The 24,078-nt window shown below is 35.9% G+C and overlaps 2 protein-coding genes across 3 annotated transcripts in view; one reads left to right on the top strand and one right to left on the bottom strand.

Moving 5' to 3' along the window:
- Positions 1–18,890, bottom strand: part of LOC306849221 (mediator of RNA polymerase II transcription subunit 27-like) — a 58,807-nt gene extending 39,917 nt beyond the window's left edge. For both annotated transcript variants that reach the window (XM_079384104.1, XM_079384105.1), the window contains exons 1-3: positions 18,646–18,890; positions 18,108–18,252; positions 2,514–2,644 (exon numbers count right to left, since the gene is read on the bottom strand). In XM_079384104.1, the coding sequence (XP_079240230.1) occupies positions 2,514–2,644; positions 18,108–18,252; positions 18,646–18,848 (479 nt within the window). In that variant the 5' untranslated portion in view covers positions 18,849–18,890. The remainder of the gene's footprint in view (positions 1–2,513; positions 2,645–18,107; positions 18,253–18,645) is intronic.
- A 2,547-nt stretch (positions 18,891–21,437) lies between these two features.
- LOC306849571 (netrin-G2-like) overlaps positions 21,438–24,078 on the top strand; it is a 68,000-nt gene continuing 65,359 nt past the window's right edge. The window contains exon 1 of the mRNA XM_079384707.1: positions 21,438–21,975. Coding sequence (XP_079240833.1) covers positions 21,739–21,975 — 237 coding nt within the window. The 5' untranslated portion in view covers positions 21,438–21,738. The remainder of the gene's footprint in view (positions 21,976–24,078) is intronic.

Below are 24,078 nucleotides of genomic sequence, written 5' to 3'. Positions count from 1 at the left end.
TTCAATCACTACAACTGGCCATCCCTTTGCTTGCAAATTAGTTAGCGCACCCAATCTAGGCCAGTTACAACTGTAATAATTTATCATATTATCATTTATTTACACAGTAAACCTCTATTAAAATGCATTTAGAAAGTTTTGGGACAGCCTTACTGTCTGTCGGTCCACTCTTTTAAAGCAAGTAGCAATGTTGGACGGGAATGCGAGCAGAACGCTGGGATGTAAAAAAATAACATAAAAGCAAACGCACATGAAGGTTGTGCTGCATAATTCATGTGCCGCTCCTTTTAGAAACGGCAAATTCATCAGGACAATGACGTTTGACAGAAGAGCGTCTCTGTTCACCTTGCTCCATTCAACATCTTCTCGCATCCAAAAAACAGCATGGTGCTATTAAAGATACACACTGCATTGTAGACTGATGGGCCAGTCAGCTTCAGGCCACTTTCAGTCGCCTAAAAGCAGATTTGTCATGAGCACCTCACTTTAGTGTACTGCTAATGTTTTTTGTGTGGATGGATGAAAACGAATCCATCGAATTCAGTCTTTCAAGAAGCTGCTTGTGACCTGAGCAGCCTGGTGCAACAAAAACAGGAAAAATGGCATCAACACTAACAGTTCTGACATTTGGAGAAGCCTTTTCATGCACAGACATTATATTGAAACTGCAGGTTTCCAAGAATTTCCACTTGCTTTTGAGGCCTTTTCAAACACTTCATTCTGAACCAATCACTCTCTCATTTACTCAGTCACTATTCTCTTAATAGTGAACTCCACATAGTGGACTTAGCTGGGATAAGAGTGAACAAAGTTCCTTTTTAAAAACAATTCAGTCCACTTGGCGGTCATTTTGGTAACGCCTCTGGGCAGCTATTCCCAATCAAGTGCAACTCATGTTTACATTACTGTTCAAGAGTTTGGTAATTTATTCATTTATTTTTAAGAAATTAAAATTTTTAGTCAGCAAGGATGCATTCAACTGATCAACAGTGTCATTAAAGACATTTACAATATCACAAAAACTCTCTATTTACCAATGAATCCCGAAAAAAGTTATCACAAAAAATTATCTAGCAACACAACTATTTCATCTTTGACAATAATAATAAAAATTGCTGTTTGATTACATATATTAGAATGATTTCTGAAGGATCATGTGGCTACTGAAAATTCAGCTTCGCCATTACAGGAATAAATAACATTTTAAAATCTATTCACACAGAAATCAGTTATTTTATACTGCAATAATATTTCACAATATTACTGTTTTTCCTGTATTTTTAATCAAATAAATGCAATCTTGTTGAGCATAAGAGACGTCTTTCAAAAACAGCTGAATTCAAACTTTTTGAACAGTAGTGTAATGTTTTGGAAAGACCAAAATCTCTAAAACCTTTTGTCAATTTGATTTATTATATGTCATCTTTAGGTGATAACTGAGTATTGGTGAATAATATTGGTGAATCACCATACTTTCATTTCCTCTGTGTACAATCCTCCCAGATAAAATAAAGTTACTGTATTTGATTAATCAGGAAAGATAAAACACTTGGCATTGAGTTAGCTAATAATATATTAAGTTAACTAATCAAATTTACACTCATTTCCAATTTGTATAAATTTCCTTGCTGCATTTTTGATGACTTCCAGAGCTTGGAAAACTTGGCAAAACAGCGTTCTTGTAAGTAGACTGGTTGCATCTGGGTTCAAAAACATAACTATAAAGTGAATATCATTTTTGATGTTATATAGTGTTTAGACAGAGCGATTTCGGACACAGTACGTTACACATTGCAAAGGACTGTTTCTTCTCCTCGTCCTTCAGCATTGGACAGAACATTGCGCTACGAGCACCCAGACAGGCATCAGAGCAAAGGAGAGCACTACAACTTGAAACAAATGAACAATCACTTTGAAGGACCTTGGAAAGAAAATAAACAGAAGTAGATTAAAAAGAGCACATTTGCAAGGAGTAACAGGAGTGGTATCCCTTCAGTGGGCTTTTGAGAGGGACACAGACCACCTGGGCTCCGCTCTCGTCTCTTCTATCAGTCCTTCTTACTCATTTTCTGTTCATTCTCCATCCGTCTTTCATCTTCCCTCCAGAGTCCATGCTCTCTTCTCCTCTGTTCACCAATTCTCACTCTCAGTGCTTTATTATTAAAGCGTACGGTCTAAGACCCCAGTGACACCACAGAGACAATGAGCTATTCTACTCTGTCACTGTAATCAGATGAACCAATAGAGAGGAAGAGAATCAATGGTCACCTCTGACCTGCTGCCAATGGGTCTATGGACAAGCAGATGCTGCTGACTTCAGTTTTCATGAATGTAGGCCTTGTGTTGTGCTTTTTTAATCCTACATCTAAGTTGTACATGAGAACCAAGTCCATATGTGGTACATTTACTAGACAAAGTTAACAACAACTAAACTGGTTTAACGAGTACAAGAGCCTATAGGGAGCTTTGACTCTGGTTATGAGATACTGTTAAAAATATGACCCCATACTCACTGTATTGGAAGGGCGAGGGTGCTGGGCTGGACTTTGGGTCTTCTTTTGGCAGATGTTCCTATCTGATTGGCTGAGCGTTTGAGTGACTGTTGGTTTAGAAGACTGGAGGCCAGACCGGCATGGTACTGTAACTACAGAAAGAAAAACATGTTCAGGTACTAGGGTTGTAAAATTAACATATTCACCTGATCATGATTACTCAATTCCATTTATTTGGAATACACATTAACATTTCATATATGTGACCCTGGACTACAAAACCAGTCGCTGGGGTATATTTGTAGCAATAGCCAAAAATACATTGTATGGTTCAAAATTATCGATTTTTCTTTTATGCCAAAAATCATTAGGATATTAAGTAAAGATCATGTTCCATGAAGATATTTAATACATTTCCTACTGTAAATGTCAAAACTTAATTTTTGAATTATAATATGTATCACTAAGAACTTCATTTGACAACTTTAAAGGCGATTTTCTCAATATTTAGATTTTTTTGCACCCTCAGATACCAGATTTTCAAATAGTTGTATCTCGGCCAAATATTGTCCTATCCTAACAAGCCATACATCAATGGAAAGCTTATTTATTCAGATCTCTTGTGTGGAGCACTGGCTGTTGTCAGACTCTTTGTGCAAAAAAAAAAAAATAATAAAAAAAAAAAAAAAAAAAAAAAAAAAAAAAAAAAAAAATCGCACTGGATTACAATTAATGGCAAAATGAATGTTTGGAAATGTAACTGAAACACTGAAACACTTCTTACTGAAACACTACAGCAAAAGAGCTGGTGAAAATACTAGTGTTCTAATAATTTTGGCCACCACTGTATATTTAAAAATGTAAATTTATTTATATGATGGCAAAGCTGAATTATTTACCTCAGACTTCAGGGTCACATAATCCTTCAGAAATCATTCCAATACACCGATTTGTTGCTCATGAAACATTTTTCATTGTGAACAGTTGTGCTGCTTAATTTTTTTTTTTGGAAAAAAACTCTGCTGTATAAACAAGTTTAAAAAAGAAGCATAATTTTAAAACTGAAATCATTTGTGATATAAATGTTACTGTCACTGATCAATTTATTCTAGAATAGTAGAACTGTAGATCTCATTATGCATTAGACCTTATGTAGCTCCGCCCCTTTTCAGTGCTGCACTTGTTTTCTCCATTTGTATTTCAACAGTGTGAAGGTAAGGTCATACAAATTTATGAATGAACCGCTCGTTTTAAATTCTTCCCTTTCTACTGACATCCGCTTGCATAACATCTGCAATAATTAAGTCTAACTTCACTAGCCAGTTACTCTTCAACAATGAAGAATGATGATACTGGTATCGTGAAAACAGAAGACCAAAGACAACATTCTAAAGATGGCTGCACATTTTTGTCTCCGATGATGCATAAGGTCTATTGTAAAATGCAAAATAGTAAAATAATAAACATTTACTATTGCATAATGAGCGTTGAATGTTATTATAATAATATAATATTTACATTGGTTTGGTAAAAAACAAACAAAAGAGTTAATGGACTGCTTAACTGGCCATCTACACAGACATATCTGCATCTATTCAGAGTTTTATGGCCAATGGATCAAATTTGAGGCCCACGGTGACTGCATTCAAGCCCTGAATTCAGAAACTCGGGTGAACATGAGTGTCCAGAGAATCTTCAGCAGCTTTACAAAGGACAGCAAAAATAAAACTAAATTATCCCAGCCTAATTGGGCTTTTATGAATTGTTTACCCAAAGCACAGTTGTAATCTGGTCAACAATCTGCTCTTCTGGGAGAAAGCACAGTTGCTTGCATATAGTACTCCATCACGTTTTCCTTGTGTTCCTCCTCGTCTCCTGCCCACCTCCTCCCCCTCGCCTCCTGTCTTACTATGTTGAACGCAGTAACATGGCGCATATAATATCTATCAGGCTTTGAAGTCTCAGTATCGCAGAAGCCTGTCAATAGCTCTTCTGCTCATGTGATGAAACCATGTGAAAGGTGTCCGCAACCCAGAATGCTCAGGTGTAGCACTCTGTCACTTAAGTCAGGACAGATGTTAATGGAAGTGACAGAAGTCATCCTGCATGCTTATCCAACATCTGGGCAGTTAAACATTGGGAAATTGCTTTACATTGGTGCCAATGGTTCTGCGGTCTTATGCTTACGATGCTTTTGAGAAACTCAGCCTAGGAGAACTTTAATGCCAGCTAACTAACAAAAGGTTAATAAGGCTTGATTGTAAACCGACTACTTTTATAAATGAGCAACTTATTGCTTGACAAACGGCACCTTCAAAGTATCTTCTCCAGCACCACTGCTCTGAGCAGTCAGCTTGCTGGGAAATCTCAAGAACATCAACAGTCAGCGAGCAACACGCTGGTAGCGAGCGAGGCCGATCGTAGCACAAGCGGTGACAAAAGCCATCTCATCAGGCCTCAGAATTCATCGGCATGCACCCCCACACAAACCGGGCTCTTAAATTAGAGCTTGCAAAGGCCCGTGCCTCATTAATTGCTATTAAAATATTCCTCCTATTGAGCTAATTAGCCATGTTCCGAGGCAACGGAGCGACGTTCGCTGAGTGAGAAGCAGACGGCGCAGCACTCCCCCTGTTTAATTTGGCTGACCAAAGCAGCTGTGTTAACGGGGAATTATTTTAATTAACTGAATCTCCTTTTCGTAGCTAATGATCCGACTTGGTAAGGGCCAGATCTTGTACGAGCGTAGCGTGTACGGTGGGAAGCTGGGCTCCAGCTGTATAAAAAGCCCTTGCTAATAAATAAAAAGCCTACATAAGGTAAGAAAAAAAACACACAGATAGAAGATACTGTCAAGATGGCTCAGGCGCCTTTGAATGTCAAGTGGCTTGAGAGATTTGGTGCATTAAAAACATCCACATCAATCACCTTTGGTTTAAATATTGGCCTCTTGTAATTGTTAAGTTTGGATAATTCAAAACATTCTTCTGACCTTATGACTGGGCGACACACTGAATGTTTATTATATATTTGTGATAAAATTGCTAGAATCGGATTGGTAAGTTCAACTCAATTATGTTTAATTCAAAGTGTCAGTTAAAATGAATTAATATAATATCAAAGTGTGAATTATACACATTTCTTTTATTAAAATAGGTTTCTGTATTTTATATGAACCAATTTCTATATAAATAGCCTTCTTGTTTAAAATAATGATAAAAACACCAGCGTAAAGCCAATACGAAATCAAAAAAAAAAATAATAATATTAATATAAAAATTGAGTAATAATTAATTGATTAATTATACAAATTGAGTATAATTGATTAATTATAATTGTTAGGCATTGGTGAGCACAAGAAATTTCAGTAACAGTTTACTTAAAGACTATGCATAATACATTAAAGTAGTTTTAATGCATTAATTATGCTTAGTAAGCATCTAATAATGCATTGTACAATCTCACGAATAACTGTAACCATACATTATAACACTTATCAATTCATTGTTACACTTTAAATTTGGTTATAATTACTTACGACAAGATATAATGTAATACAACGCACATTTTGAATAATTCTAATGCATTATACCCTTTAACAATCCTTTATAATACATTATAAATAAAGGCTTTAGGTTAAGTGTTCCCGAAAACCTATTTCAAAAACCATTTAAAAAAAATAAAAATCCAATATGTCTGTCACAATTTCTATTAAAATGTCACCTGCATCAATTCTGGTAACACTTATTTAATAATTACCTGTTTGATTAAATAGTCTCATCCTACATTACTCAGAAATATAACAGAAGTAAAATAGGTTGCAAATGTTGTTTCATGTTACTCGTTGTTTCGAGGTAATATCAAAATATTTTCTGAATATTGTCAAAAAGCTGAAAAAAAAAAATGATTAAGATTTTTTTTTAAGTATGCTGCCCAGTATTTCCTATGTATTTCTGTCAATTAGAGGAACCCAAAACAACATCTACAAGATGAAGCCTTGTTCATAAAGAAAGAGGGACAGTGAAAAAAAACACTGAGACAAAAGACGTGGAGGAAAGCGGAGAATGAGTACAAGAGAGAGAGAGACTCAGAGGACAAGATGGGCATTACCCAGAATGCTGTAAGGCAGCCGAGAGTGTCATCTCATTGGGGCAGTTGAAGATTAAAGCGCAGGGTCAGAATCTGACTTGAGAGAGGATGCACGGGACAAGCACACACAATCAATGTCACCGTCAAATGGAACAAAACAAGACAGCCTCTTTCACTGGAAGCAGACGCAATCACAGAAGCACAGAAAAACCATTGCATTTTGCTATACCACATTATCATGCTATAATCCAGTCCGTTTTCAATAAGACAGTTCAAAAACACACAAATGCGTTCCAAGGAAACCTTTGGAAACACTTTACCTCAAGGCTGTGTGTGTGTGTATATAAGCTTAGTGCAAGCAATACTGATCATGTGCTTAAATATATTATTCTATTAAAAGGTGAAGCCATAAATGGGCATATATTAATGCATACAGTAATTGACGACAATATGTAATAGACTGTGAATGAATTATGATGCATACAATATGTATATGTTTCAAGTAAAGTGTTATCTCACACAGAGTGCCCTGGAACATTTAAAAAGGTCTCTTTAAGACCTTTTAAAGATATTTTTTTAACGAGGACAGGGCATCCACCAACATCTTCCAGATCTCTGCAACACTCCGACTGCAGTGCATCTCATTCCTGATGCTTTTGCATTTAACTATAAGCAGACCTAGAGGACTAGTACTTATGCAAGCAAACGTCCCTGCATTATTCCATGCAACTAATTACACATGCCCATCAAATCCAATATCTATTCAAAGAAGCTTCCCCGAGGAGGGAACAGCAAAACCATGTAACGAATATTAAGTACAAGTTGAAACAACTCTCTTTGATCATTCGCCGCTTGTAACTCTTCACTGAAAAATGATGAAATGACTGTTTGTATGAGTGCGTCTTTATCTAAAATCCCACCATAACTTTACACAGCCTTGAAGGGAAAATCGACTCAATTTGTTTAACTCCGTTCTGCTAGCTTTTGAGAGAAACTAGAGTGTAGAAATTATTCTATTCATTCATATTATTAATATTCATAATATTTCAGTTATAATAAGGTTTCCAAAACTATGGCCAGTTGCAAAGCCAAAAACTGTGTTGTTTCGAAACATCATGTCAGCTAATATTGCTCATGGGAAACTATCCCTTCACAAACTCTAGTTTCTTAGGATAAAAATGTTTGCTAAATGACAAATTAGATCTTTAGAGAGTGCAATTAAATATGCTATTTAATGTATATGCAACCTATAACGCTGCATCTAATTAGTACAGCAAATCAGTATCTTGAATAAACTGATAAACAGATAATGAATAACCAAGACACAGTAGCAGCTGAAAATATTACATAGAGGCTGTCACATCCATATGCATAATCTATGGTCACATTGAAAATATTTAGTCACAAGCGATAATTAAGATATTAATCCTCATGCAATGAGAGACAGAAAACAGACACCTCAAGACTGGGAAGGTGGAAGAGAGAAAGAGAGATTGACAGGCAGAGAGAGGAAGAGACAGCTATGCTGCAGTCAGGGGGTTAATTAATTTTTAAATATCAGCCAGGGATCACAAGGTCTAGGGTATTTTCTATGCCTGGTTCTCATAAATCAGGGTTACGGGTAACGCAAATGAGATCAGACATATTCCATGCAGGAAACCCATTTGGATTTAAACAAGTTTCTACAGGCAGTGATTGAATAAGGAAAAAGAGACATGTGATTTCAAAACCGTTTTAAAGGAACAGTTCACTTAAATATAACATTAGGCCTGCTGTATGCAGTTTTTTTATTTTTATGGAGCTACCATAAATGTAGTTTAGAGGACTTCTGAAGTCAAATCACAACTCAATGTGAGGAAAAGACCAAACTTCTGTTAATCTGTTATTCAGTAATAACCCTAAAATCTCATTCATGCATGTTCAGGTTCAAAAGACGGCAAAACGGCACGTGTCAAGTTTGAGGTCATTGTAAAATAAGAACAGAATTGTCAGATTTGAGATTTGAAACTATTACACAAAGCAATCATATGACTTTCGATGCACTAGTCAAATAATATAGACTACATTCATGAATTAAAAAAACACAACCAAAAACGCATGTCACATGACCATTCATGCAGGAACAATCATAGATATGTATAGGTAGATTTCCTATTATTTAGATGGCGGACGCGTCTGTGTACTTGGAGCGGTCGAATGGGGAATCTACCCATACATATCTATGGGTACAATAACAAGCATGATGTTATTGTTTACACGTCATCAAGGATACGCAGAGCGAAAGTGGGCAGCCACACCATTGTTTTTACACCAAAAGTCTCCGTTTTGGTCCGTTTACATTGAAACGCAACCCCGGAGTTTTCAAACTCGTTTTCAAAAGTCTCAGTTTTCGACCTCGAAAATGCCGGAGTAGTGTAAACGGTAGGCGTAACCATAGCAAAAGTTATGCGTTTTAAAACATGTAAACGGGGCCTTAGACACCAATTAAATGCAAGAAAAATTGTTAACGCTAGAATTTAAGCTAGGGATGCACGATATTGGAATTCTGCCGATATTCGATATGCCGATATTTTTCAACTCATTTTGGCCGATATATTTCCTTTTGTTTGGAAACAACACCAGGTCTCTCCTGTGCAGAAATTATAAGCAAAATATTATTAATTTTGGTTAGTTTTTAACAAAGAACTTATTTATTAGAATTAAATAAAAAATAATAAAGGTTTTTTAACAGTACATTGAAGCTTTGAAAATAAATATAAATCAACTATATCAATCGCTGCATTTTTTCCCCCAGAAAGATGCAGTGTTAACCCTAATATTTTATTTTAAGATTTAACATTTGTAGATGGTCTAAAACAAAAGAGTTGTAAAAATTCTGAAAATCTTTTAGAGCTCATGATTTGTTTAAAAAATAAAACGTTACACATTAATGAATAAATCAGTATATATAAAATTATTTAATTTACAAGTGTCATGTTTGTGATTTTTTTTTCATGTAAGCTATAGCTTCTGACCATTAAATCAAAACATACTTATTTTATTACATCAATTACTGCTTTATTTGATCAGAAACACTGATTTGTGTAGGCTATTTTACTTTTAATTTAATTAGAAGTAGGCCAACAGCGCCCCCTACAGATTAAAACGCCTTACCGAACGGGCATTAGGACCTGGGGGAGGCTGTCACTGCTGCCCCTGCTTGTGCTATAACTGTTTACTCTATCCCACACCGAACGCGTCATTCTGTACATGCCTTCACACATTAAATGCAGCGATCCAAAACAGTCAATCTATTCATCATTCAGACAAAACTTTGCTTCAAGAATGAGCCACATTGCTGACGTGATCTAATCGCTAGCACACCCTGAGCACATGCGAGTTAACCCCTACCCCTTATCGGCAAGACATATCGGCATAATTTTGCATGTCAGGCCGATGCCGATATTTACATTTAAAGTCATTATCGGCCGATTCCGATATCAGTCCGATAATATCGTGCATCCCTAATTTAAGCCCATACAATCAGACTTTCATTGAATGGTACATTATACTGTGTAGCTGATGTTAAAAAAAGAGGAAAAACACAAAACGATTAAATGCTTATTTTTATTATTAAAAGCTTATTTGCGATTAAATAAGCTGAATAAATAAGCTTGCTATTGATGTATGGTTTGTTAGGATTGGACAATATTTGGCTGAGATACAACTATTTGAAAATCTGGAATCTGAGGGTGCAAAATAATCTAAATATTGAGAAAATCACCTTTAAAGTTGTCCAAATTAAGTTTTTAGCAATGCATATTACTAATAAAAAATTAAGTTTTGATATATCTACAGTAGAAAATATCAAATATCTTCATGGAACATGATCTTTACTTAATAACCTAATGATTTTTGGCATAAAAAGAAAAATCTATAATTTTAACCCATACAGTGTATTTTTGGCTATTGCTACAAATATACCCCAGCGACTTAAGACTGGTTTTGTGCTCCAGGGTCACATTCGGAAAATTAAAGAATTTTGCTCCCAGGATTGATGGAATACATATGTAACAATAATATTAATGTTCTTATTTTACAGTAGAAATAATGTCTCATGGTCATTGCATGTGTGTTTCTTTGACAATGAAAACCTGAAGGATAGACATTTTTCCAATTCATGTATTAATTCATATTAAATTTCAAATGTTTGAAATGTTTTGAAAATGGAGCAAATATTCCTAATTTGCCACTTACAAACTAAGAAACAAGCAGTGATAGCAATTAGGTTAAACCCTACAAAGAAGTACCATTATCATCTAAGTTCATCCAATTTTAACATCAACCAAAAATTTTACAAACAGACATCGTCCCCACAGCCTTCTAAACAAACAATTTAAATGAACATTCACTCATATGAATAGCAAGCACTGGAAAAAAGATATATATCAAAGGTTCTCGCTTGTCCCCTGCTCTTTTAATGAGGAATTATCAGGCCGAGGCGAGCAGAGACCACTGTTCTTTCAACTTTACACTCCCTTGTCTTGGAACTAATAAGGAATCCAAGTTACCACATCAAACATTTTTCTCAGAGCTTTGCATTTTCAAAAGGTCGCTGGTTTTTTTTGGCCCCTCTTAGTTGTTTCTCGTTCTTTTCCACCCTTTTTCGTCCCTTCGCGCCACGCTGATCTTTAAGACTGACCAGGCTATTAGTCCTCCCTGGCACGGCAATTGGCAGACACATGCTCCATCATTAACTGCAGGGCTGAAACATGTTGTGATGGCAAGTCCGCTGCTCTCTGATCTTATTGTGGGCTCTGGGTTTGAGGCCTGCCATTTGTTTCTTCTGACAGCTTCGTTCAAGACATGATTAAAGCACCTAACCAGCTGCACGGTTTCAGGACATTCTACGATGTGAAAAGCCACAAGCCTCTGCAACATTCACAGCATGCTTTTGATTAGGGCAAAAAAAAAAAAAGTTGTAGGCTATATATCCATAATATAAACTCTGACACAAGGGATTGACATTATGATATAGCTGTTAGACATCCAGCTTAGTGGCAACTCTATTACTAAAATCGAGATGATCTGAATGCATAAAGGTGGATTTTAGATCAAAAGAACTTTAGTTTATTAATACATATAGAACCTACTTTAAATAATATTCACAATTATTAATCAAGAGATCGAGAGACATTCCCAAAAGAATCTTTTAAATAGTTTCCTCCACTGTAGTTCTCAAAAAATGATTCCAAGTGTGACTTCACTGATGTCTAACAACAATGCTTCTGTCACATGATTGGTTGTGACACAAAGCATTTAATTTTGCATAAAGTATTAAATAGAAAAAAATTAATAAAAAATGATGTTACAAACCAACATTGACTTTTTTCTAGTGGGGAATACAAAAAATATTTTGAAGAATGTTGTGGTCAACACACCACTGAACAATGCATCAACAAAGAAACATTGTTCAAAATACCCTGAAAAAACTAAATCATGCAGGTTTGGAGCAACAAAGTGAGTAAATAATGACAGAATGTTTATTTGTGGCTAAACTATCCTATTACATTTTTAAATAAAAGGTTTGTTTGTTGAAAAATATGAAAAACATTAAATTCTACTGGTATTAACAACAAAAAATAGTGACATTGTTTAAAATATCGTGTTTCACTGGAAAAAGAAAATAATGCAGGTTTGGAACAAAATGAAGTTCAGAAAATGACCATTTTCATTTTTGAATGAACTATTCCTTTAAATTTTTAAATAAAGGTGTGTTTAATTCTTTTATTTTTGGTTTGCTATGCATAGTAACTAACTAAATAAATATGCAAGTAAATGCAAAACATTAAATTTTACTGGTACTCAATTACTGAAAAGTTCATATCATGACCGCTCTAGAGGATATAATATTGCAGGAATGAAATAAAATACATCTACACTGTTCCCGTAGCTCATCAGGAGTCTCAGCGCTGTCTGAGCTGGCTCAACTGTATGAATATGATTTGAATTCCCTCCATGTTTTAGAACAAAGTCAAATGTAGAATTTCTTTGAGATTAGATCCAATCTGTCTGAATGAAGAGACTGCTCATGTAAAGGTTCATTGTAAAGTCCATGTCCAAAGAATAGAGATTTTCCTTTAATACATAAGCATATTACAACCTTAGCAATTTCACACAAGTGGGGCTAATTTCTGCTTCTTAATCTTTTGATCTCATTAGTTGTCCAGTTGTGCAAGCAGAAGAAGAATATCAGAGCGCCGCTGGCAAAGTGACCTTGTGAAAGTCATTTTACTCACACAGTTTCCTTCAATTACAGTTGTACGCACTCATGATGCATGCTCACATGTTATACGAAAGACAATTAAAGGGAAGCATGTTTGGCCCTTGGTTACTAGCTGTCACTCACCATCGCTTATTGCCTGATGTGTTTGGCTCCAGAAATCTCAAGGTCTCCTCCTTCCTGAGGCTTTGGCTTCATTAAATGGGAAGCTCATTTGCATATTATTACTTGTAATCTAATAAATAAAAAGTGTAAAAATATGGTGGGCACAGACCAAAAATAACCAATGCAACAACTAGATTTCCCTTCTCACTTGATTACAGTGAACTATTATTAATTTTCTTATGCATTTTACAGTATATATATATAAAGAGAAATTTCCAGACCACTTGCATAAAACCCAAATGTACACAAAAGATTATTTTAATAAATAGATAAAATAGACATAAGCATAAATCATACTTACACCTATAGACAAACTATATTATGATTATATGATAACTATAACAAGTTACTAATAGTATAATGAACCACATTTAAAATGCATATAAAAACACACATTTATTGATGAGCAAAAGGCTCATCATTGTCAAGTCAAATTTACACATTCAAAGATGAAAATAATGTTGATGTTTATAATAACTGAATATTTTCATTCCTCAGTTACAATTAGAAGATCAGCAATAAATAAATAAAATTTATAGTTCGCCCCAAAAATAAAACATAATTTACTCCTCCTGATGTTATTACAAAACTTGCTGTTCTTTACTATAAAATCTAAAGATTTATACTCAATTTTATGACTAAAAACATTCAAAATTATTTTCAAAAATTTAAATAACACCATAAGAAATGGTCCACATGATTCCACATACCATTTGATATCAAGTCATATGGACTATGTTTATGCTCCTTTTTTGTCTTTGACATAATATTATGGGACTGAAACGTCATGAAGGTGAGTAAATGTCATTGAATTGTGTCTAATGTTTCTTTAATGTTCTATTCTTTGAAGAAAGATTTTTTTTTTTTTACAGAACTAAGTGTACTTTCACTCTACCCAAGTTTTAAACCCTGAGACACAAAAACAAACTCTCTGTGCAAACTCAGATTAAAATCATGAAACATTTCTGCAAAAAAAGTCTGGAATGTCACATAATTCACGTGCTCCTGGCAGCCCCCCGGTCTGCTGGCACTAGGGGAGCTCTAGTATTTATAGATGACAGAATAACAGCTTGATGTTTTAACTGTGCACTGATACAGGGATAAGCAGGTGCTTAAACGTCTCTGACATCTCTGTTGTACTGACAGAGCACAACCTTGTCTCAAATACAATCAAACAGTCATTAAACCATCTTAATAGAGATTTAAAGTCATGCAACAAAGTCAGGAAGATCCTATGATACATGTAAACTTAAGACTTTTGTAGCAATAGCAATGCTGTCCGATACTGTGTGACAAAAAGCTGGTCAAGTGATCTTGAAAGAAGTAGGTTCATTGCTTTTAGTTTCAAAATGTCCCTGCTTTATTTTGTACTTAATATTTTCTAATGTAAAATGCTTCTCACTTTAAAAAAAAACTTAAGGCCTCAGGAAGAAGTGGACCTTGAGATTCCTGAGACAAAACACATCAGGATATAATGAGGGTGAGTGACAGCTAGTAGCCAAAGGCAAATCATGTTTCCCTTTAATTAACTGTTGATCTATTCACTCTCAAATCCAACTGGACCAACTTTAACAGACTGCAGCATTTGAACATTATTAAATCCAATTAGCAAAATTTCAAGATGGCTTTTGGCAAAGATGCAACTGTGAAACGTACATTATTGTAAATATGCCAGAATGAAATCACACTCACACACAAACATAATTTACTACAACTCAAATGTTTTGGGGTCACTTGGAGACGTTATACTTTATTTAAATTTTTCCCTCTGAGAAAATACCTTTGTGCCACAGTTATAATTTAGTTTGTTTTCACCATTTGTAATTTCAAAATAATTAAAATGTTGATTCTTCATAGTGTAACTCCTTAAATTATTCCATAATGATCATAATTAATTTAAAAAAAACTCTAAAACATCTAATCCTAAATACCAACTGATATCTGATGCCCACAGCTCAGGTTGACGGGCCACCAGAAACCGGTTCAAAGGAGACAATGGCCAAAAACAGCCACAATAAAAGCAGTGCATTAATCCTGGGGTAATTTGCATGGCGGAAACGTCCTCATCGATCGTGTTTACAGTGGGGCGGGGAGTTGTGCCGTCCGGGCAGACAGCACGGAAGCATCAATACTTCTGCAGAGAGGCTTGGTTTGGCCTCACGCCCGTGTTTGCCTGCACACCGTCCAGCCCAGACACACCTAATCCTGCTGTAACGCTCCGACCCTCAGAGTGTGGGAAAACAGCTGGCCTACACCCAGAGGGCAGAAGAAGCTCACAAACCGTCCTGATGCAGTACCGCCTCACTCTAACGAGACCAGTAGAACGCAGACATTTAGTTAAGCTTTTCAAACTGCAAAAAAAATTAATCAAAGTTTTGACCTCAAAAGTCAACATGAAACCAAATTTAAACCAATTTACTTTCTTAAAGTCCTCTCACAATTGATGTTTGCATCATTGATTCAGTTATTTTCTTGTTTATTACTGTGATGCTGCTTTGAAACAATCTATACTGTATGAAGCGCTATGCAAATAAATGTGACTTGACTTTTTAGGTTGTATTATGCAATTTATCAGTCAACGTTTTTCTAAACTAAAATGTATTGTTTTCACAACCGTAAATGGTGAAGCAGGTCATTTCTAAACCACTAGTGGCACCAAATTGAATTGAAAAAAAGTGGAGGAAAAGCAAACAAGTTCCAGGCAGTGTTATTTTAATTCGTTTTTATTTATTTCTTTTTCAGTTTTCATTGGAATTTTAGTTAATGTTTTGGTAATTGTGTTGTTATTTATATTTTTATTTTATTTTTTAAATACGTCTACATAGTTACAATAATATATCTTTACATTTTTATTTTAGTACATCAAATTTAACGAAATAAAAATATGAAATTTTGAATATATTTACTTTTCAGTTTGTTTGTTTGTTTTTTTCAGTTAATTTATATACATACAATTGAAATATAAAATATATTATATATAGGTCTATTAGTCGAATGTCAATAAATAAAGAAAGAGACAAACCAATATGGTGCTAATAATAAATTCATAAATAAATAATGAAATGAAAAAAAGATGAAATAGAAAGGGATGCACAACCACTAAATTGCACCTCTGGGCAAGAAGAGGCACGAAACATTTCAAAACAATTCAATTCAATATGAAAAAAAAAAAATGAAAAAAAAAAAAAAAAGTTTAATTTATTTGAATGACTTACAAAAAGACACCTACCAGTGATGTTTCAAGAGCTTTTCTGTGCAATAGCAAAGCTGAAACAATTTTATTTTGTTCGAAGAAGCTGACCTGCATACACCTACTATTAAGCACACAGTACGTAGAGAGCAACTGATGAGTAGCTGCCATTGATTGAGCACTTTAACCCCAGTTATTCTGCACCAAAAAACCTGCCACACATTGACCAATTCATGCAGGAAACCTGAACAGGTGATCTGCTACTGCAAAACACTCTTCACCCTTTAATGACCTATTACTTAAACCTCGAAAATTAAGAAATCAAACCACTGCTTTGTTTCCAAAAAAACAAATAAAGAGTGTGTCTCCCGGTCTATCATAATGCTACCTGCATCACCTTAGGGCGAAGCATCAAAGAACTCAAGAACAGAGCGCAGGCATCCTGTGAAATTGCATTTACAGTAAGAATAGCAAATCTTGTTCAATAACACTTAGGACAGAAGACCTACTCAAGATCAAAAGAAGTCAAAGCACTCAGCCGTAATGGATATTGAGCAAATGTTGGTTCTGCTGTGAGAACACCCACATCTATTGAATCTCAAGTGTGTGCTCTTCTTGCAAGACGTGGTGCGCGTTCTATTGAGAGGATTCGCTCGAGGACCTTGATCCAAAGAGAACATAATTTTACAGCTTTTTCAGGAACAAAAGATTTACTAGGCAAGAAGTAACACAACTCTATTTTCTGTCGAATTAGGCAGATGGACTTGGCAAGCTTTTTTACATTTCAAACTTCTCACATTGCTTTAAGCAAATCGCAGCTATAATGCGCCTCATTGATGCGCTGCGAATTAGATCATCAAACTGTAGACCTGCTTCCTCTTGATTATAGTATTAAAGTATTATTAGACGCAAGATGATATTCAATTCCATGTCTCAGCTGAGTCTGACGCCCATGATGATGTAAAAGTCTTGTATTCGTATTCGTCTGGAATTCATGAATGGATGTGTTTATTCAAAGTTTTTTTTTTTTTTTTTTTTTTTTATTTGGCAAGGATGCATTAAATTGATCAATAGTGAAGAATAGCAAAGACACAAAATACAGTTGTCAACATTAAAAGTGGATCAAAAAAGTTAATCAAAGTTGTCCTAAGACAATAACGCGTTTTAGGTTTTAGGACAACTTTGATGAAAGGTTTAGATCCACTTCAAATGTTGATTAGCGTACTTATATTTCAAATAAACGTTATTTCTGTGAACTTCCTATTGATCAAAGAATACTGTAAAAAAAAAAGCATATCACGGTTTCCACAAAAATATAATACTGATAATAATAATAAATGTTTCTTGAGCAGCAAATCAGCATATTAGAATAATTTCTAAAGGATCATGTGACACTCAAGACTGGAGTAATGAAAATTCAGCTTTGCCATCACAGGAATAAATGACATTTTCAAATATATTCAAATAGAAAGCTATTTTAATGCAAATATTAAAATTTTTTAAGTTATTTTAAAATGTAACATTTCACAATATTACTGTTTTGTTGTTGTTTTTACTGTATTTTGATCAAATAAATGCAGCCCTGATGAGCATAAGAGACATCTTAAACATTAAAAATACAATTTTGCCGACCCCACATTTGGAAAAATACATATACCTTTTTCAAGGCATGGAAAAAAATCAGTTTAACATTGTCCAAGACTGTGGAAACCCTGGGCCACATCAAGGTGACCCTTTATTCCCTCATTCAGTACTGAACAAATTTCTGGAGTGACGTATGGCTGGAGTCTGAATAGACCATTTATGACATTTATCATTTAAATTTCATTCCATTACCTTTATATCACCTGCGTGTGTTGCATATAAAGGCTATAATGCAAGGCGAATCAGCAAAATGCTGACAACTTACTTTATTGGACCATTTGTAAGCCTGGAGCAGCTGGCTGTAGAGAGGGGTTTTGTCCTGAACGGGGTCTAAACTGAGCAGTCCACTGTTGTGTAAGGGGTGGCTTTCTGACGGCCTGCCAACCAAAGTACTGAGACGCTCCAACTCACTGCAAAACAAGAAACATGTCAGGCTGGTATGGCTGATTTTATTTGATTATTTTTACAATACACCAATATCACACACATCTTTTTGATTATGGTTGCCAAAGACAAGCTAAAGCTACAGAGCCATAATTAAAAAGATGTCAGTCATTATTTAGAAAAAAAACATAGCATAATATATTAAAATCAAAATAAATTAATGTCACGCAAGCCCCCAAACCACAAGGTAGTGATCTTTTTAGGGGTCTGTGGGTAATCTGTCATTTCAGACTGACTGCAGTGGGTATTATTACCATGTTAACGTTACCATGGTTTATTACAATAATACTTGTGATTATGATTACCGTTATAACATTTCACAGGGTTACTGAATGCTCACACAATTAACGTTAACTCACTTTAAATCGCGATTGACTGACTGTAAGTTATCTTGGAATTCAGTTATAAAGACTTTCTCCCGCCCTTCAAGGGTCTCCTTATTTTTCATCCCATCTTTGAGAGAGTCGAACACCCTAGTGACACTCGACCGAAGAGCCTGGATGGCATTAATCGCTTGAGAAAACGCTTCTAAATTCACTCCGACATTCATAACGTCCGCCATGGCTGCTGCGTCCTCGAACACTGGCGCACGCGTGACGTCACTTGCGCTGAAGGGATGATGGGATTTGTAGTTTTTAACAGGGGCGCGAGCCTTCAGTTTTGTAATTGTCGTTTTTGGGGCTAAGTTTAACACGAGCAAAATGTTTGACAGACGCATGTTTTATTCTTAAATACAATTTTGATTATCAGAAAATGACGAAAGCTAAAAGTTTTGCAAAGTTGCAGCTTCTATCTTCTGTTTTATACTCGATTGTAAGCAAAAAACAAAAAACAAAAAAAAAACGCACTGTTTCTGTCATTGTTTCCATTTACTTGTCACGGAAAGTAGACTATGGCTGTGTCAAGGCATCGTGTTTGGCCAGCTACCTTGATGAACAGACACAAACAGCATTATTTGAAATCTAGAGACTTTAGAGTAAAAGTTTCATAGCAGACTATTACCTGCAATGCGGTTGTCGTGGTTTCAAACTATTTATTTATTTGTGTATTTGTTTGCCATATTTATTGCTCACCTCGAAATTGCACACCTCATAAATCGAATAAAAATAAATATAAAATAAAACAGTTCATATCAAATTTAGTTTGACCTCCTGACATGCTGATGATCAGCATTTTCTGAGAATTAAACAGACTATTTTTTTCTGACCATTAATTAAAAATAAAATAAAAAAATAAACAATTTGATTAATTTATTCGGAGTTTTCTGCCCATTCCATTCTCCAGAATCTCGCCAAAATGCCACAGTTACAACAGTTACTGTAGTGCACGAGGCTTTCGGTATTTTTCTGTCATTTTATTATGTGTTATTATTATTAAAACAAGTTACCACAGTTTTACTGCAGTCATACCTCTAAAACATTTGGACCGAGTCTACGGTCGGCTATATTCCGTGAGGGTTTGACTTGGTCAGTAGGCTGTTAGAGGAGACTGGAAATCCTCAGCCTCTGATCTGTCTCTTTAAGCGGGGCGGACTGCCTCATCTGCTGCTGGGACGGTTCAGCTCTTCAAGCCCGTAGATAAACTTCTGCTTCACTAGTTGGACTAGACAGTTTGCAGTGGCCAAAAGTATTTTCATCGAGGTCTGCAAAAGACAAATGAAAGTCAGATATTGCGATGCGCAAACAGATAGGAGCAGGTGCAGGAGCGCGGATGGAATAAGACAGGATGGGAATGGGAGGAGTAGTACTCTGAAGTCTGTCCTTGAGCGCACAGGACAGAGGCATCAATGAAGGCAGGTACAGGAACAGAAACTTTAAATGCATTTTTCAGGCAATACTTGATTCGCTTCGGAGCAGTCTGGATGTAGGGCATCTATCTAGAATGCTTTCCAACAAACTACGTGGCAGCCGAAGAAAGCACGAAGGAGAAAGCGTTTGCTGTGATCTACCGAGAAGAGTAACGTGTGCATGTGTTTCTCATCCATCTCAAGTGATATGGCAGGGAACTGACTGAGAGAGAGAGTTTGTAAAGAAGAAATTCATCTGGGAACAGTAAAAGGTGCTGATCTCTGGAACCAAGGTAAGGTGAATCAAGTGTGTTACTTAGTATTTTGGTCATTGAATATTCTCAGTCTCAGAACATAGGCAGCATTTCAGAAGATATGCTCTTTGATGAATTCACGTAACTTTAGTTTATGAGAAATAGGTTTTTAGCTAGTCTATTCAAATTGTTGGATGTTTTTGGAAAAGTGCTTCTAACAATTTATTTGCTAATTTCTTTAGTTATTAGCATTTCTAATCGCCGTTTTATTTTTTATATATTTGCGCGCATTTCAATTTATTTATTCGCATTCTTTTTGAGCTTGTCCCTTTCAGATGACCTACTTAAGCGTATACATAAAAAAAAAAAAAAAAAAAAAAGATTTCAATTCCAAGTCGAAAAGTAAAGTTTATAAATCTACTGCATAAGGAAGATGTGCACTTGGAGAAAGTGGCAGGTTCTCGAACCACTGCATTAAAAGTTCGCTACATTATAACAAATATAATACCCTTGGGGTGGAAAAACTGTCAGAATTTTGTCGTAAAATACAGTGACGGTGTTTTAATCATAATGGTGTCTGTTTATTTTACAGTTCCTAACTCTATGCATAATATAGTTAATTGACCAACCTAATAGTGCTTTCTTTGTTTCTATAAAATGTGCTGATAAAAACACAGCTGTACGATATAATACCACATGGTGACTTTAGAAGTAATCATACCTAGGCTATATCTCAAGCAAATGTGACAAATGAAAACTTAAAACATGGCACATTACTCACACAACAAACACCATCAGAGCAGCACAATATAAAAATGCAGTAAACCTTAAATAGCATAACATTTAATTTGAAACATAAGGCATTCCATACTTTTTATAATAAAAGCATCAAAATATTATCTTAAAAGTATACATAATGCCTTGCTAAGTGTACATTTTCTTCATAAACTATAATTGCATGCATTGTCTTTTAAAATATATTTGACTGTATGTTATGTAACTTTGGGGAATACATGTTGCTTATTTCCATTTGGGTTTTTTTCCTATTTCCTAGGCAACCCATCAGAAATGAAACAGCTATTCTCATCACACATGAATCTTAGACTGGACTCTGACACCAGGCATCTTCTGATTGTGCAAGAACCACTGAATGCACTTCATATCTCTGAACTGAAGTGACATTCATCCCTGGACTTGAAGTCAGTTGGCACGTATAGAAATTGAACATTGAATTTTGAAGATGTCACAACAGATCTAAAAATTACACCTCAGTGGGAACACATTTTACATTAACTCACACACAGGACCAGACTCTGCCCTTTTAGCACCATGATGGATATTAGAAATTTCACAATCTAAATAATTTCCATGCTGATACACCTAATAGCTGTGGCGCCCCTTGCCTTTCTCTCATGCCCATGGACCCATCCAGTGCCATGTTCTCACAGGCGCTCCTGCTCTTACAGTGCATTATTCTGACTCTCGGCCAGTACGATATCTGTAAGTCGCTGGTCAGCACAGACGATGGACCAACATGGGAATTTTACGCTTGCCAGCCCAAACCCTTGTCCATGAAGGAGTACATGCAGATTAGAGTGGAGCCTCCCGATATCACATGTGGGAATCCACCGGAGAGGTTCTGCACTCTGGTGAGTTTGGACTGGATCGCTTTTGGCTCTGCTGCTTTGTCAGTTACATCTGTTCCACTGGAACAGCTTGTGTTTCCATGCAAATATTGTTTGCAATCATGTTTATTTATGATATTGCAAGTTTGATGGATTTTCGGAACCTCAGAAGCTTCATAGCAAATTCATCACATATATGCCTTTAACACAGTATGATGATTATTATTATTATTGTGAATTTGGATGCGAGTCAGTGTATCAACATCTTTTAAAGGTACAGAAATGTTTTTATTTCATTCACCCTCATGTCAATTCCAAACATGTATGACTTTCTTTCTTCTGTGGAATACAAAAGAAGATATTTGGAAGAATGTTGGTAACCAAACAGTTTTGGTTCGCATTCCCTTCCTTTGTATGGTTAAAACATCTCTATGACTTTCTTTTTTTTTCTGTTGACACAGTTTTTAAAAGTGTTGGTAACTAAACCGTTTCGGTTCCTATTCACGGCCATTATACTTTTTGACAGTATAAAGGAAGCGAATACGAACCAAAACTAGTTGGTTGCCTTTCTTCTTTTGTTTTCCACAGAAGAGAAATTCATACAGGTTTGAACGACATTAAAATGATTATGATGACAATTCATTTCATTTTTGGGCATACTGTCCCTTTAAAAAGGCAAATAATAGGATATAAATAGTTAGACTGTGTTTATTTTTGGTATGAGAGGATAAAAGAAAGCCAAGAGATCTAATATTACAGTAAGATCTGACACAAGAATGCTAAAAAGTTTCCAAGTAACCCTGATATGTCTACACACAGATTATGCAGTAATCTGCAACATGTGGCCATTAACAATGTGTTTGCTCAGAGAGTCAACACAGCCCGAGTCGATGGGTAAATTTGCCCACACAGCTGTTATTCAGTGTAGTTTCCCTCCACGCACAAGACAGCAGCCATGGCAGGATTATCTGTGTAAATCAACTCCGGTTTAGCACCGAGCGTGAGGGCGCAAACAATCTGCGTCTTTCCAGGGCACATGTGGTGACTGATCAACACCACATTCGTCTTGCTCTGCGACATACTTGGGAAGAGAGATTAGAGCAATCACAAGCATGAAAATATTATCCATTCTATACCATCGGTGTTTAGAGGGGTGAATTTTAAACCCTTTGTCAGGTTGGTAAAATATGAGTGTAGCCAAAGTTAATCTTTATCAGAGATGCTTTGGGAATTTATCCAGAAGCTTTGATTGCACAATAATCGGATAGAGGATTTGTCCAGCTGGACTGACACTATGCATGAGGCCCGGAGACGGTGCGCTGCCTCTGACGAGGTGCTAATTCACACATTTAGGCTGTGTGGATAAAAGACAAGATGCTGTGGAGGGGGCGGACCAGACATTGCTTATTCAATGACATCATTCTCTCAGCGGCTCGCACAGTGACAGCGGGTGCATAGCTGGACTGTGAACAGAGTCTGAATTCAGTCACCAAAATCGTTTTTCAAGAGGCATTTGCTACAAAGACATAGTGATTCGAGAGTGATGGATTTAGTTGTCAAGAGTAAAAAGTAGGATTTCATGGTTTTCAAATTCAGTGTGAACGAAAGGATACGGTTCTTTGAAGCTTGCAGTTCTTTTGCTGTAACCTGTAGGAAGACTATAAAAATGTCACGGAACACAAATAGTACTTAACCATTATGGGTCGCCCCTGTAAACAGGGTCTTTTCAGCTTGAGATATACCTGTCCCTCGATCTTTCAGATTGGTCTTAGGCCATTGCTGGGGTTTTCTATGCAATTTAGGGCTGAAGTCTGAGCAGATTTTTAAGCACTAGGCATCATATACACCCAGTTTGTGAACAGTTACAGAGGAAAAACTGGGTACCATTTACTTAACGAATAACGATCACATACTACCAGACTTTCAAGTCCTTGAGATGAAAACAATATAGGCATCTTTACACAGCTAAATTAAGGCTGCTCTGTGCCAGCTCGAAATTCAGTGTAAAAATACAATACCACATTAAAACCAGACTTAGGGTATATTCACACCTATCTTGTTTGGTTCGATTGAATCGAACGCAAGTTCATTCCCCCCCTTGGGGTGGATCTTTTGGGCAGGTGTGAA

Source organism: Barbus barbus, assembly GCF_936440315.1.
Source record: "Barbus barbus genome assembly, chromosome: 29".
NCBI lineage: Eukaryota > Metazoa > Chordata > Actinopteri > Cypriniformes > Cyprinidae > Barbus > Barbus barbus.
The sequence above is the reverse complement of the archived record's forward strand: the minus strand, read 5'-3'. Positions and strand labels throughout refer to the sequence as shown.